The sequence below is a fragment of the Leuciscus leuciscus genome (genome assembly GCF_965113295.1).
Source record: "Leuciscus leuciscus genome assembly, chromosome: 2".
NCBI lineage: Eukaryota > Metazoa > Chordata > Actinopteri > Cypriniformes > Leuciscidae > Leuciscus > Leuciscus leuciscus.
This window is the reverse complement of record NC_138726.1, coordinates 50,308,364-50,324,021: the sequence shown is the minus strand read 5'-3', so window position 1 is coordinate 50,324,021 and position 15,658 is coordinate 50,308,364. Positions and strand designations below refer to the sequence as shown.

At 37.8% G+C, this 15,658-nt stretch overlaps 2 protein-coding genes and 1 pseudogene across 3 annotated transcripts in view; all 3 read right to left on the bottom strand.

Annotated features, from left to right (window-relative positions):
- Positions 1 to 15,658, bottom strand: part of LOC309488496 (secretory phospholipase A2 receptor-like) — a 103,928-nt pseudogene that overhangs the window by 7,221 nt on the left and 81,049 nt on the right. The gene's annotated exons all lie outside the window — the stretch shown is intronic.
- LOC309488163 (uncharacterized protein) overlaps positions 1 to 15,658 on the bottom strand; it is a 120,662-nt gene that overhangs the window by 81,408 nt on the left and 23,596 nt on the right. The gene's annotated exons all lie outside the window — the stretch shown is intronic.
- On the bottom strand, positions 2,867 to 14,922 carry LOC309492923 (uncharacterized protein). The gene is made up of 12 exons (XM_082161962.1): positions 14,907 to 14,922; positions 14,727 to 14,808; positions 14,267 to 14,623; positions 13,848 to 14,177; positions 13,617 to 13,721; positions 4,848 to 4,900; positions 4,690 to 4,771; positions 4,244 to 4,585; positions 3,807 to 4,145; positions 3,520 to 3,618; positions 3,391 to 3,413; positions 2,867 to 3,212 (listed from the first exon to the last, which is right to left on the bottom strand). The coding sequence occupies exons 1-12, from the start codon at positions 14,907 to 14,909 to the stop codon at positions 3,096 to 3,098; spliced, it is 1,932 nt and encodes a 643-aa protein (XP_082018088.1). The 5' UTR covers positions 14,910 to 14,922; the 3' UTR covers positions 2,867 to 3,095.

The window sequence follows — 15,658 nt, the reverse complement described above, 5'->3', positions numbered from 1 at the left end:
TGCAGCAACTAATGGTCTATTGTTTGTATCTCTGTGAGTAAATGCTGTCTAAGCTATGGATAAGAAGGTCAAAGTATAATAAGCATTCACATTCAATGGGATTACATGTTTAAAAAAAATGACAAAAATAAAAGCCGGTCGGCAACGTAGTCAAGGCACGCATAGATAGTAAAACATGCGGTCCCATGAGGGGAAAAAAAAAAAGTACATATGTCTTGGCAATAGATCTGTGGTTTCGGGGGTGTTTTTCCTATCTCTTCCTGTCTCCTGTCTGTGTCATCATTGTGAAGATAAATGCAAATCTGCCGATGCATCAGCTTGTTTTCTCACTCAACAGCATATGTATACTTGCATTGTCTACTTCTCCCATTACCCTGTGCAACTGTGTTGGGTGAAAAGTTGCTTTACAAATGTGTATCAATAGTGTTTTCAGCTGTGCACAACAGCTTTATTGGCATTGGCTGTACAACTACAGTATAATTGTAACGGTCACAAGCTGGAGTGCCCATGAGAGCCGCCAGAGGGCACTCCACACCAGACTATCTTCTTCACTCAAACTACATTTCCCATAATTCACTGCCCGGACTCATCATCCCTGATTATCACATTCACCTGTGTCTCATTATATTGTTTAGTTCACCCCATATAAGCCTGGTTCACCTCATTATTCCCTGCAAAGTCTTGTACGTTATTCCACTGCATTTCTGAGCATTTCCTTTGTTGTTGTTATTCCTGGTTCTTGATCTCTGCCCTTTTCCTGTTTTTGCCTCACCCTCTGGATTTGTCTGTTTGTTGGATTGCCTGCCTGTGTATGACCTTTGCCTGGATTTTGACTGCAATTCTGAATAACACTTTAAATAAACTGCATTTGGATCCTCAACTTTCGTGTCTCGGAGCAGTTCGTAACAATAATGATCTGTTTAGATGTTTGTGTCGAAGAGGGCTCTGCCCTTTTCTCTTGTCTCCTGCTTTTTGGGGGGGGTTAAATCATGTCTGTTACATGTGCAGCAGCAGCAGCATGTCTTACATGCTCTCAGCAATGTCTGTGAAGGTATTTGCAATAGCAAGTCTCGGTACTTGCTCTGGAGAAGCAGCAGCGTAGCAGATCTATTCCGCCAAGACCCAATACAATAACATTGCCAAACCATTACCATGCCAATCTCTATTACCTTACCAATCTTCCGAGAGTTGTCATGATAGAACTTAACAGAACCAAACATATATGTTACACACTTGTCCACATTCGTGCATCGTAAGCAATGATGTACATCTGAGTGAACAAGACAGAGGGAAAATTGGATTTAAAGGTGACATATTATGCCCCTTTTCACAAGATGTAATATAAATCTATAGTGTCTCCAGAATGTGTCTGTGTATTTTCAGCTCAAAATACCCCTCAGATCATTTATTATAGCTTGTCAAATTTGCTCCTTTTTGGGTTTGAGCAAAAACGCATAGTTTCTGTGTGTGTGTCCCTTTAAATACAAATGAGTTGCTGCTCCTCCGCCCCCGCTCAGAAGAGAGCCAATCCTTTAAATGAGCTTCGGATACTCCGGCAATAAAAAAACACTAAAATCTCACTCATCCAAAATCCCAGAAATAACCAGTAGCGAATTGCAGCCTTATGGAGAGACTCAGGAAGAGGTTGCAACTTTTAGACGCACCTGGACGTTTCTGAATGGTTAGTGGATACATTTATGAAGTTGTTGTGGAGTTGCATTGATTCAAATCATCGACTCAGATGTACTGTCATGTTTAACTTTTACACAAGTTGACACAGTTCCATGAGGTCTTTATAAGACAGCTGTGACATTTTTTGGTCAAATAGTTCTCAATGCTCGTCTGTGCAGCCAACGACAGAACAGTTTGCTTGCTTTGCTCAAACTTTTGCCATTGTGTTAGAACTGGTTACACTGTTGTCGCTTGCGAAAAACAAATGGTGTGCCGTGGGTGGAAACGTACAGATTAAGGGGTGGTAACATTATAATAAGATCCCCTTCCTACATCAGAAGTGGAGCAAAATCTGATCGGCTTATTTTTTTACATGCTTGCAGAGAAAGGCTTACCAAAACAAAGTTACTGGGTTGTCACTTTTCACGTTTTCTGGGTCGGTAGATGCACCAGGGACCCGATTGTAGCACTTAAATGCGGAAAAAGTCAGATTTTCATGATATGTCCCCTTGAAACGCATCCCAGAATCAGATCTCATACCAATGATCCACAATCACTAGGTGGCAGTAGAGACCATGTTGAATTCAGCAAGTTCCTCTTGAAAGAAAGAGTCTTTCTTGTTAAAGACTAACTAAATGCTAAGTAATACTTTGCCAGGGAACTATACCCTACACATGCACCACAATCCATCATTTGAGTTAACAAGAAAAACAATGCAATGAAACATCATAAAAAAACAAAAAAAAACCACATTTGATCAAATGCATATAAACAGGTTATTAATTTAGTAATGCAAATGAAGCATAGCCTACTTCACAAAAGTGATTCGTAAGGAAACTGTAAAACGGAAATTCAAAAGTTGCTCAAAATGAACAGAGTTTAACAACATACATTCATTAATTCATTAACAAAAAATATAAATGAGCATACAAACACAGTACTTCTCTTTTACAATTATCATTATCCTTACTATGCCTTACAAATTAATATAGCTATATAACAGTAAAGCCAAAATAACACTTTAACATATACAATGCATTCAAATATGGCCACCAACAGCAATCATCTTGCAATCCATATTTTTATTTACATATTTACTTTTTTTTTACATTGTTAGCTACTGATATTTAAAGTTACATTTTCAGAAATTTTAACAATTGACTGACACTTAAATGCTTGAAATAAAGGACATGCATTGTAGATCACATTAAAAACAGCAACAAGGCTGAAAAAAATTATGAAAAAATAATTCATTAAACAGACTTCAAAACATAAAAACATGAAGAAAATCAATAAACTCATTAAATAGAGTATTAATGACCAAATTATTCAACCAAATTAAATGTATTGTCTTCAAATATGTTGTTGTAAGCTCATGATGAAAATATTTGTTGAAGTGAAATGCTCCACTAAACCTCTGGATGTTACTGCTGTACGTGAGCGTACAGAGACTGCTCCTGAATGACCTTTGATTTGGTCCTTCTAGTGTTCAGAGGTTTCTGACCAAAACTAATGGATGCGTAATTCATGCTGTCTTCATTCTAATATCAAGAGAAAAAATAATCTCCAATTATGAGAGGAAAAATTACACATAATGTGGCATAATGCGTTTTTAAAAACCATGACAGAAAAATGTATTATCTAATATTAAATTGATAAAACAGATACATTGATACAATTTTGAAAAAGATCTCAAATGGAAAATAATTGTGTACGTACTTGATTCTCCTGTGGTGTGGGCACTTTGGGAAATGAAGAAACCATCTTGTCATTATAAATGGCAGTTGTGTTATTCAAAATTTGATATTGCATTACCATAATAAATTAATCCTATTCAGAAAATCTTACCTTTTTTCTGACCCCTGCATAGTTTTATTCCCAGAAAAACAACAAGAGCCAAAAATATGATGTTTGAAATTCCAAGAGCAAGAAGAGTTGGATTCACATCTAAGGCAATAAAATGAAACAAATTTTCTATCTTTTGCTTAGATGTTTTTTTTTTTTTTTTTTTTTTTTTTACATTCATTAGATCAGTTCGGTATCATGTACTCCAATGAATGAAATGCTTTTCCAGAGAGGAACGATCAAACCAAATATCTCAACATCTTAAACCAGACATTTGCATTTCACCTTACCTCTAAAATAGAGTTGAGTTCCTTTTCCAAACAGTATCTCTCCACATGCGGCCACAGCGCAGTAGTAAATCCCAGCATCAGAGTCACTGATGTTGCTCTTGAGGAGATTGTAGACACAGCTCTGCGTTTGAGACTCACTGCTGTTCTTACACTGACCATTTCTCTCTCCTTTGGTGTAAAGGACTCCTTGAGAGTCTCCCAAGCTTTGTCTGAACCAATAGACGCTGTGTTCTCCAGCACAACTCTCACTGAAGATGCTGCACTGCAAATTCACTGAATCCCCTGGATGAAGCGTGTCTATCAAAGACTGCTGAAGAGTTGTGTGTGCTACGGCTGCATCTTGACAAAGGGTCATAAAAGGGACACTTGAAAAAGCAAGGCCAAAAGTAGTCCAACACAATCCCCACAAAACATAAATAATAAGCAAGAAAATATACCTCTGACAACTAATCTAGTGCCTGCACCCATTCCAATCTTCCAGTTTGATGCGACTACACAGTAATATGTGGCTGAGTCTGAAGGCTTTGTCTTTAAAATGATCAGAGTAAAATGTTTATCTCCTTTAGTAACATTAAAACGATTCATTTTCTCAAAGTCCTTATTCCAAGTGGGTTGTTTAAAGTTTAAAGACACAATCTTTAAAGATTTTCCTTCAGCCGTCTGTTTAAACCATGCTGTTGATTCCAGAAACTCTGAAAAGTTGCAGGTTAAGTTCACATCCTCTCCAGACTGAACTATTTTTAAATCTTGCTGAACAACATCCACTTCAGAAGTACAGACTGCAAAAGGAAGCACACATTAGATAGCTTTAGAGTTAAATGTGTTATAAAGTGTTAAATGTGTGAGTTGTTTATACAAAGCATAAACATTTAGTTATATTTACATATTGTTGAGGAAAGCAAAAGAATGAAGTAATATCTCATGATCAGTCGTCTTCCAAAATTATCCTCAGGCTTTGAATTCCCCTGAAAAAGCAAACGAATGAGCCACACCATCACACACGCTCAAGAATAAGGGTAGATCACTAGACAGTGTATTTACCATGTGTCCATCTGTCTCTGCTTCAGTCAACTGAGGCACATGTGCACATTCACCTTAACTTTTCTGCCTTCACACACTGTCGCCACATCAAAATGTCTAAAACAAAATCGAACCCAACCATCTTTCCATTGCTCCAAAAAACCTCTTTCATTTATTAGGAAATGCATTATAAATACTATTGCTTAGTTATCCAGTTTTTAGCAACTAAAGATGGCCTCTCTAAAACTCTGGTTAATATGTTTTTTATTGCCTCTAAAAATGCATTTAGTGGTTTGACACAGAACAAAAGCAGGAAATAAGATGTTTCAAAGAAGCATGCAACCAGAATACAATCCTTTTAAGGGCCTCATATAAAAGTCAGTGTTTTAGTAGGCCTACCAATGGTGAGTGTCCAATATATAAATATATTAAATTAATAAAAAATAAAAAATATAGAAATATATTAAATTAATTTCATTAAATTATTATTATTATTATTTTTTTTTTTTATTAAATTCATGTTTTGAATCAAGGGGTTGGCAGATGGCAGGGCATGATCAAGTTCAAAGGCGTGTCTTATTATGCCCTTTTACGAAGTCTTGATTTTGTTTTGGAGGTGTACTAGAATATGCTTTCATGCTTGATTGTTCAAAAAACATTTACTTATTTTACATTATTACAGCACTTCCCTCCCAGTCTTTAGTTCCTGTTTCGATGAAGCCCCTCCTTCCAAATTACAAAATGTGCTGTGATTGGTTAGCTGGCCCAGTGTGTTGTGATTGGCACCGCTTAGCGCATGTTCTGGAAAGTCACGCCCCTTACCATAACAGCGAGCGCTACTCAAATGTAAATATTAAAGGATTTATAAACATGATTAAAACATGTTTTTCACTTTAAAATAATGGTCCAGATCACTAGTAGTTCCTGCATAGTGACTAGGTAACACTTGAGTAAATAGTGATATTTTATGACTTTTTTCATAGTAAAAATGATGACTGATTACGTCTCAGACACACGATAATGTTCTTTATAATTTGTCAGTTAGTTAATAGTTATTAATTAAGCTAATCTCATTAAGTAATTATTGATTACCTAATAAGGAATAATCTCCTAAATTTTATATTACTTACTGATTAGTTAAGCTTGTTTCTTAATTAGTTAATAGTAGTAGCTGAAGTGTTAATGCAGAACTACTCATTAGTCCTTCATTACTTCCTGCATAGTTACTTATTAATGACGGACCATTATTATAAAGTGTTACCATTTATTTTATTTTTTTTGCATTTTAAAATAAATAAAATATAAAATAATTAAATATACCATTATGTTATGCAATCAATAGAGAACACATAAGTAGTTTTAATGTCAGTTTGTGTTTTATTTTAATGTTTTAGTGGAATGTTTAAATCTGTTTGGATAACTGTGTTACATTAGCCTGGCTAACGTCAGACCTCTTTCTCATTGAGACGTGGTCTGGGAACCACATGTTCATTTTCTCGTATTTGAGGCGTGGTTTACGTATGCCCAGAGCCGTTTATTGGACGCTACGAATGTCAATCAAATGCGCCTGTACGTAGCTCATAGCCAATCGCTTCAATTATACCAGATGACGTATGTAGAGCGAGAGAAATTCGACGAGGAAGAAGACGAAATAAACTTGCGTTCTAAACTACTTAGAACACTATCTAAGGCTGCATCGAAAGGTAACTTCGCGTCTGATGCCATGTTAGATCCATAGATATAAACAAACTGCTTCGGTGTGTCGCATAGACGTCGTCATCGTCTTGCTGCTCCCTCCCCGTTCTGTGATTGGTCCCCTCGCTGAGGCGAAAATCTAGTCCATGGAATCCAGGCTGCCTAGCAGCGTGAATAAAATCGCGTTGCGCACAAGGCAGCATGGGGAAACCCAGGCTAGTGTTACATTGTCACTGACACTGAAGATGCATTAAGTATAAAAAGGGACATACAGCAATATACTGAAACAATAATGGATAAAGCAAACTTTGTTTTAGTTATTTACTTGCACAACAGAAACGTGAATGTCACGGGTGACGAAAACGCTCAGCGAGCGGAACCCTCTTGACGAGTCACGAGTTTCCCGAGGGAACGATTTGTGTGCGACACATCCCACTCCGGTTCTGCAGGTGCGAGAGAGAGCGGAGCGGCGTTCACACAGGCTTCCTGCTTCACAAGCCAAAGATAAAAGGGCCATTCAGAGAATTTTCTGGGCGCAAATGTTCTGTGTGATTGTTGGGAATATACACAACATCTGAAAGGTAAAGGATTTGGTTGGAATATTAATACAGTAGCAGAATAATATGGATTAAATAGCATAGAATATGGACCAACTACTGTATGGGGTAATGTTCCTCCGTGGATATTTCCTGTGCCCAATGTGGACCTGAAACTTCTAGAGAAGAAGAAAGAATGGAATGAAAGTAATGTGAATAATATAGGATATTTGGTTCGAGATTATGTGAAGAGGAATTATTATAATTATATGTTAATATTTACTGACGGATCAAAAGATCCAGGGACTGAACATGTAGGATCAGGAGTATACATACCTGAGTTTGATGTAGGTATTTGTAAAAGAATGAATGATAAATTATCTGTATATACAGCAGAAATGGTTGCTATTATTTTAGGTTTACAGTGGATAGAAGAGGTGAGGCCAGAGAGAGTTGTCATTTGTTCAGACTCCACTGCTGCCCTGTTTAGTTTGAATTCCAAAAAGACCTTAAGAGATGATTTATTGATTGAAATACAATAATGCTGAGAATACAAATAACTGGAGGTGATTTACAATTTGTTTGGGTCCCGGCTCATGTTGGTGTTGAGGGAAATGAAAAAGCAGATGAGATTGCAAAGACAGCATTAAAATTAAAAGATGATGAAATAATGAAAGTTCCCTTTGGAAAAGGAGAGGCTAAATCATTAATTAGAAAAGCAGTGAGTGACGAATGGCAGAAGAAGTGGGACACCGACACTAAAGGGAGACACTATTACAGCATTCAGAAATCTATTAAGGTGAAGTGATTTTTTCAAGATTAAGGTTTGGACATCCTGGGTTAAAATCAACGCTGTATTTAATGGCAAAATGTGTGTCTGATAAATGTGTGTCTGATAAATGTGAGGTATGTAATGTTCCTGAAAATGTAGAGCATGTATCATGAAGTGTAGTAAATATGATTTTGAGAGGAACATCTTACGTGATAAGATATGTGAATTAGGACGGGGATGGAATTTAGAAGGGATACTGGGGATGAGTGAGGAAACATGGGAGTGTTGCAAAGCTCTCTTTAACTTTCTCAAATCTACAGGATTAGACCATAACATATAGGTTTAAAAATTTTTTTTTTATTTTTTTTATTTTTTTTTTAAATGGGTGCACTGAATTTGTAACCTGAAGTACTAAAACCTTGAATTACACACTCCGGTACAGTAGGTGGCGGTATGCACCTTAAAAAGTTGGTTGCGACCAGCCATTAATATTAGAGAAGAAGTTTCTGGGCGCAGCTGGTTTTCTCGGAGTAGTTTTGGGCACAAGCTTGCTCTGGGAAGTTGTCTGGGTGTGAAGGTCTCCTGTTGAAGTCTCCATGGAAAAGGTTCCCTGTTGAAGTTGTCCGCATTGGGAGTTGTAATCGGCTGTGGTGAAGTCTCGTTGGGGTGAAAGCCGCCCATTGAAGTCTGCTGGATCAGAGTTCGTCTGTGGGAATCTGCTGGACTGATTTATCGATTGGATCTGCGCTGTGAAGGGAGAGAGAAAGATAAGTGAATTGATTTCATCTTGCAAACATTCGAAAAACTTGAAGAGGATGCAGTGAATGTAAATCTGACTGTTGGGGAAGCTATGTGTTTCAGAGTGTGCTGAAGAGGAACTGAGGATTGAATATCCCCCACGGGAGTGTAATGAATGGATTGAGACCTCTGATCAGCCCTATCGTGTGAGCAAATTGCAGTGCTTTTGCCTTATTGATACACATTGATTCATTGCTGTGCATTTGAAGTGAACACGAGTGCGGTGTGCTTTTGCTGAGAAGCTGCCCCGACCCCCTGCTTACACGTTTGTGAAAAGTTATGATACCTGCTCTCCATTAGAATCCCAGAGTGATACAGCTGAGCTGGTGAAGTATCTTGCGTTATCCTCTCTCGGGCCGTCTGAGCTCTGAGTACTATAATGCCTCGCTGAAACCTCCTCTTAATCCACTCTCTGTTTGTGAGCTCTAGGAAGGAACATATTGCTGTGGAAAAATCCTTACCTTCGGACTTACTGTCTGAACTCCGAAGATATACAGCATTGCTGGCGAAGCCGCCCATTAACTTACTCTCTCACTAATGTGCCCCGACGAAAGTGTTTATTACTGAGAAGAATCCCTACCTTCATACTCACCGCCTGAGTCCTGAAGTATGCAGCATCGCTGAGGAAGTAAGCTTTCAAATCACTCTCTCTCTAATGTGCCCCGACGAAAGTATTCTGTACTGCGAAGAACCCTTACCTGTCTACTCACCGTCTGAGTCCTGGAAGTATGCAGCATCGCTGGTGAAGTAAGCTTAAGCCACTGTCTCAACTCACGTGTACTGACACAAGTATCCTGTACTGAGAAGAATCCTTACCTTCCTACCCACCGTCTGAGTCCTGAAGTGAGCCGTATCATTGGCGAAGTCGCCGTCAGGGCGAAACTGCGACGTTCGATCAGTACCTACCCGTAGCTGAAGAAGACCTAGAGGACACTGAAGTCTATCACGCTTGTGCTTATTGATAAATTGTGTTCAATAAAGATTGTTATTCCTTTGAAATTTTCTCTTGTCTGCGTTGTCCATCTGTTGCGGACCTGTGGTGTTGGCTCCCCACGGTGGTGTCTAAGTCAGGGGTGGCTGGTCATCCGAGTCCGCCCCGGCCCGCACCGGTGACATGAAGCCATGACTTTTTTTACATTGTTACATTTTGGGGGGAACATTAAATCTACATGTATGTAGATATCACAGATCAATTGTTTTACACAACACCAGTGGTGTAGTCTACGTGATACGCAGGTATACGCCGTATACCCACTAGAAAAGGCCAAGGATTTCCGTATACCCACTTAAAAAAAGCGTGAGGATATGTAACGACTTCGTTTTGTGTCAGAACTTTCACACTTTCATTCATAAATTCACCCCGTCTGTGTTTGCGAAGCGACACGGATAGAATCGCGGAATCCAGTCACGGAATTTGGCTATTTTTGAATGAATAAATCAAAAGTAGGGCTGTACAATGAATCAAATCTCGATATGGACTAGTGTCTGTGAATATTAAAGTTAAAAGAGACTGCAATTGTTCTACGCGTCTCTGGGAATGAGCGCTCAATGTGTGCCCCACACACACACACACACACACACACACACGCACGCACGCGTGACTCACGCTCGTGGTGTTTTCAGGGTTTCACTGTATTGAGACATGATGTAGGATACATATGTGCACTTCATCGCAGAGCTGCTATGAAAGTCACTTCACGAGAATTTCACCATTTAATAAAACTATCGTCATTCATTTGTTTCATATACACACAGAAACTGTAATGTCTTTACGACAACCTGTCAAAATAAAAGTTCGGTATAACTTGAAGAAATTATAAAAGAAATATATTACTATTGCACAGTAGAGTATACTTCAAGTAGGCCTAATAATAATAATAATAATAATAACAGTTCATTAAAACACACAGAAACTCATATGTGTACAACCCACCAAAATAAAAGTTCGGGGAGGGGGGATTACGGTATACTCACTACAAAAAACTAGACTACACCACTGCACAACACCATTTATGAAAAATTACTTTGTAAGCTAAAAATCATGTCTTACATTTGTACTACAAACAAGGAATTTGTGGCATGTGCTTTGAGAAATGTTTTTTTAGATACAAGTATAAAAAACGCAATATAATTGAAGTACAGTTTAAGTTAAGTATATATATATACAGACACAAAATATGTGGTCTGGCTTCTGTTCTATATACAGTAAATGACCATATGTACATGCAACCAACTACAGTATATGTAAATCTCAAATAACTTGATAAAAAGGCAAGGGAATTAGAGAATAATATAAAAAAGACTTGTGATGTGGCATTAGTTATTGCAAATCTGGTTACAAAGCAGTAATGAAAATATACAGTCAAACATGTTGTACTTCATAAACCAGGCTTGAATGGGAAACTGTTACTTCTGTTTTGCAATGATAGGCATTCTTTCACTATACATGCTGTATGTCACCAGAGAGTGTTCTTGAGTAATCTTTACTTTGAGTCCATTTGCCATGAAAGAATTGTGAGTTGCATAACTCAGAATGTCTTCACCCTACAATAATGCAAACATCAGAGACATTGTCACATAAAATGAGGATAAAAGTAAAGTATTTTAAGGAGACCCACTAGCATAGACTCATTTACATGTGATAAGACTTACTTTATGATTCTAATGAATAAATATATGCAGGGTGCGATTTGTGAAAAAAACAGAGGGGGGGATGTTTTGAAACATTTTTATTCATAAAAATAAATCATGAGAACAAGAACTTCATTCACTGCATTTGCTGCTCTGGACCCTTTTCATTGTTCCCAGCTAGCTAACAAGAGTTTTCGTGCTGAAAAATTACATACTATTACAAATATTTGTACTTGGTGACATTCTGAAAAGCCGTACATGGATCAAAGCTAATGGACAGGATCAGATAAATCAGAGTTTAGATTCTCTGCCCGAGCCCGAATTTGACCCGACCCGACCCGGGCCCTTGATCCAGCACTTGTGTTACAAAATGCAACACGTCACGTGTCATGCTCCTCCACTCGCACGCATCACACCGGCCCGGGATAATAATCTTTAAAAATATTTATTTTGTTTAAAAAATATTCTATATTCTAAAACCTTGTTGAATTAAATTAGAGTTGTAGCCTACTAGGGCTACTCCTCCTAGGCCATCCAAAGTTCATCCAAAGTTCATTTTCTGTGTTCATAATTTTTCACGTTTTATTTTTATTTTATTTTATTTATTTTTTACGTTTCTTCTTTCAGATCCATTTGCGATCCATTTCATTCTGAATAAACAAACAAGGCAGTTTACATGATTTGTCCTTGTTGCATTATTCATTATGATAATAATTAATAAATGCACGCACAATATCCGTGAACTTGATAAATGTTGCAGATATGTTTTACTATGCACAAACAAATGCCTTTCAACTTATGTGTGCAAAATTCAGAAGCAGTAAATGAATGTGCAGCAATTTGTACAAATAGAGTGTCTGTATAGGCCTACTATATGTGTTGTAGCCATTAAATAAGCTCATTTAGTTTCATATTTGTTAAAATATTATTGTTATTTTTTTCCATCTATGTTGATTTATGAAAAGTGAACAGCAGCACGAGTAAGATAGGATGTGCAGTATATATCGGGAGACTTGGAGTGGGTTAGACATGATTTTGACTATTTCATTAAGTTTTGTTTTGTAGAAAGCCTTTCTTTAAAGTGAATTTCGTTCTGTATAAATTGTATCTTAATTTTAATACATTTTTCATCAACGAATTGCGTGTATTTAATAAATAAGAAGCAAATATAGCAGACAAAGGCTATAATCAGAGGCGCCGCCGCGGTTACTTGCACTGCACGATAACTTAAGCGGATCTCATCATAAATTAACCGAAACTAAGTGTATGCCTCAAAGAGAATATTAAGAAATATATCTAAAGAACGCTTGAAATGTCTTTAAACGAAACAATTCAAAACAAAAAGAAATAGGCAACACTCTGATGTAATCCATGCATTTCTCCATATATGCGCATTCACTACGGAAATGGCGATCGTCAACTTCATCTTTGCTTCATCTCAACTTCCCTGGCGCCACCCCTGGGTTTAAATTGGGCTCGGGCTCATAACATACAGTTAATGTGTCGGGCCGGGCCGACAAAGTCAATTCGCCTCATTCGGGCTTCGCGTCTACCGCGCCGCGCGACACGCATCGCGCCGCAGGACCTCTAGACGCGCGTAAACGCGTCTTTACATTGACTTAACATTGAAATCACTCACGCCAGACACTCAAGAGTGAGTGAGTAATCAAAAAACCTTTGCTTAGCCTCAGTTGAGTAAAACACCGTATGTGCAACCTCAGCACTAACTCTGCTTGTCATCATAGAAACAGATAATCAGATTGTGATGTTTATTCCCGCTTCAGTAATATGCTGCATATGCAGCGTAAAAAAAGACCTGCAACCGTCTCGCAAGTGTTGATAGGCTATTACTCGTGAGGTGTAACCAATCATATAGCGCCGTGGGCGGGACATTGAGCAAGTCTGCAGAGTGGTGGTTACAGAGAGGCTGCGGAGCCAGTCAAAGTAGCGCATTTTAAAATAAAAAGGATTTTAATCAAACCACGGATCCGTGATAAGTTTTGTGATCCGCCTCGCCACTAGTGTAGTAGCACTGATCACTTTGAGGGGGGGATAAATTTATCCCCACCGGGGATAAAAATAATTAAGCAGAGGCAGGGATACATTGACCAGAAAGGGGGAAATCCCACGCATCCCCCCCGGCAAATCGCACCCTGAATATATGATTTGAATCTCAAACATAAAACTAGAAACTTACTTGACTCTCTTGAGGTTTGTGGATTGTGGGTGAATAAGAAAAACATTTAATTAAAAAGGGAATCAAATATAATATTTCTGTAGTGGCAATTGTTGTATTTTCATAAATGTGTTATAAATACTGTATATGTGTCATCGGTGTGTGCTAAGAAGAAACCTTACCTTTATTGCGATTTTGGCATAGCCTTATGGCCAGAAAAACAGTTAAAGTAAAAAATATGATGTTTGAAATCCCAAGAACAAGCAGGGTTTTATTCACATCACTTTCTGAAAAGACATAATTCATATTACTGATAACAGATCAGTCCATTGGTATTATTTCCCACAATATATGATTTAAATAGTCCTGAGTGTTCCAAAATCCAAAATTAAATATGTCTCCAAAAACCTTACCTCTAAAATTGAGATGAGTTCCTTTTCCAAACAGTATCTCTCCACATGCGGCCACAGCGCAGTAGTAAATCCCAGTATCAGAGTCACTGATGTTGCTCTTGAGGAGATTGTAGACACAGCTCTGCGTTTGAGACTCACTGCTGTTCTTACACTGACCATTTCTCTCTCCTTTGGTGTAAAGGACTCCTTGAGAGTCTCCCAAGCTTTGTCTGAACCAGTAGACGCTGTGTTCTCCAGCACAACTCTCACTGAAGATGCTGCACTGCAAATTCACTGAATCCCCTGGATGAAGCGTGTCTATCAAAGACTGCTGAAGAGTTGTGTGTCCAGCTTGAAAAGTGACATAAAAGGAACAGAAATAGTAAGAAAAAAAATGCCATAAATCAAACAAAGCTAAAATAACAAGCAGTGAAACTTACCTTTGAAAAATAATCTAGTGCCTGCACCCATTCCAATGCTGAAATATGATGCGACGACACAGTAATATGTTGCTGAGTCTGAAGGCTTTGTCTGTAAAATGGTCAGATTAAAATGATCATCTCCACTGATAACATTAAAACGACAAATTTTCTCAAAGTCCTTATTCCAGGGTTGTTGATTTAAATATAAAGACACAATTTGTATGAATCTTCCATCAGCCGTCTGTTTAAACCATGCTGTTGTTGACTGCAGAAGCGCTGAAAAGCTGCAAGTAAGATTCACATCCTCTCCAGCTCGAACTACTTTTACATCTTCCTGAACAACATCCACATTAGAGAACACATCAGAGGAGCAGACTGCAAAATCAAGCAGGTGCATTTAATTGACATTTAACTGAGTTCTGATAAATAGACATTAAATAGAGTCCTGTTGAATAGGAAAGTATTCAAGTATATTTACCTATTGTTGAGAAGAACAAAATTATTAAATAATATCTCATGATCACTTGTCTTCCAAAATTATCCTCATGTTTTAAATTCCCCTGGGAAAAAAACAACAAAAACAAAACACGAATAAGCCCAAAACAACCCTTTCACGCCAGGTATATAATAGAGGCAGATCAGTAGACTGTCCATATACCATGTGTCCTTCAATCTCTGCTTCAAACAAATGAGGTGCGTATACACTTCTGTCTTATTTATTCACACAGCTTTAAAGCTGATTGGTCATTTGAAAAGGGTTTTGAAGTCGGCGAAAACCACTTCTGTGACAGCAGCCAATCAACTGATGTGGTGGTGGTGCCACAAACCCCCCCCCCAAGTGGAAATAATAAGGAAGACTATAATTAAAAATATGATCAGATATTAAGCTATTTTCACAAATTAAGTACCTTTTCCCAATACATACTAGAGTGTTTTAAAACAGCTTTACTGAAAATCACAGACACATTTCCTACAATGTAACTGAATCTCATAAATGCTAAGGAATGTATTTTTTTCAAGAATTGCTTTTTGAAGTTAAAGGAAATATGATTGCGGTTGTAAGCTACATTTCAAAGTTGGCAGATGGGTCAGATCTGAGTGCTGGTATAGCATATGCCACTGTGTAGTGTAGTGAGACTGACCCCTGTCCTTCATTTCTGTTTGTTTTCACACGTCTTTTTTCACACGTCTTTTTTCACACGTCTTTTTTCGCTGCAACAAAACCACAACAGGTTAGAACCCAACTATCCTTCCATTGCAAAAAAGAAAAGAAAAAAAAAAGCCTTATTTATGTACTGTAGACAGACAACGATTAACAGACCAGAAATTCTGTATGACATTTGATAAACTGCCTACTGCATATTAAACTATAAGGTACACATAACAACGATTAGCATCTGTATGTATATA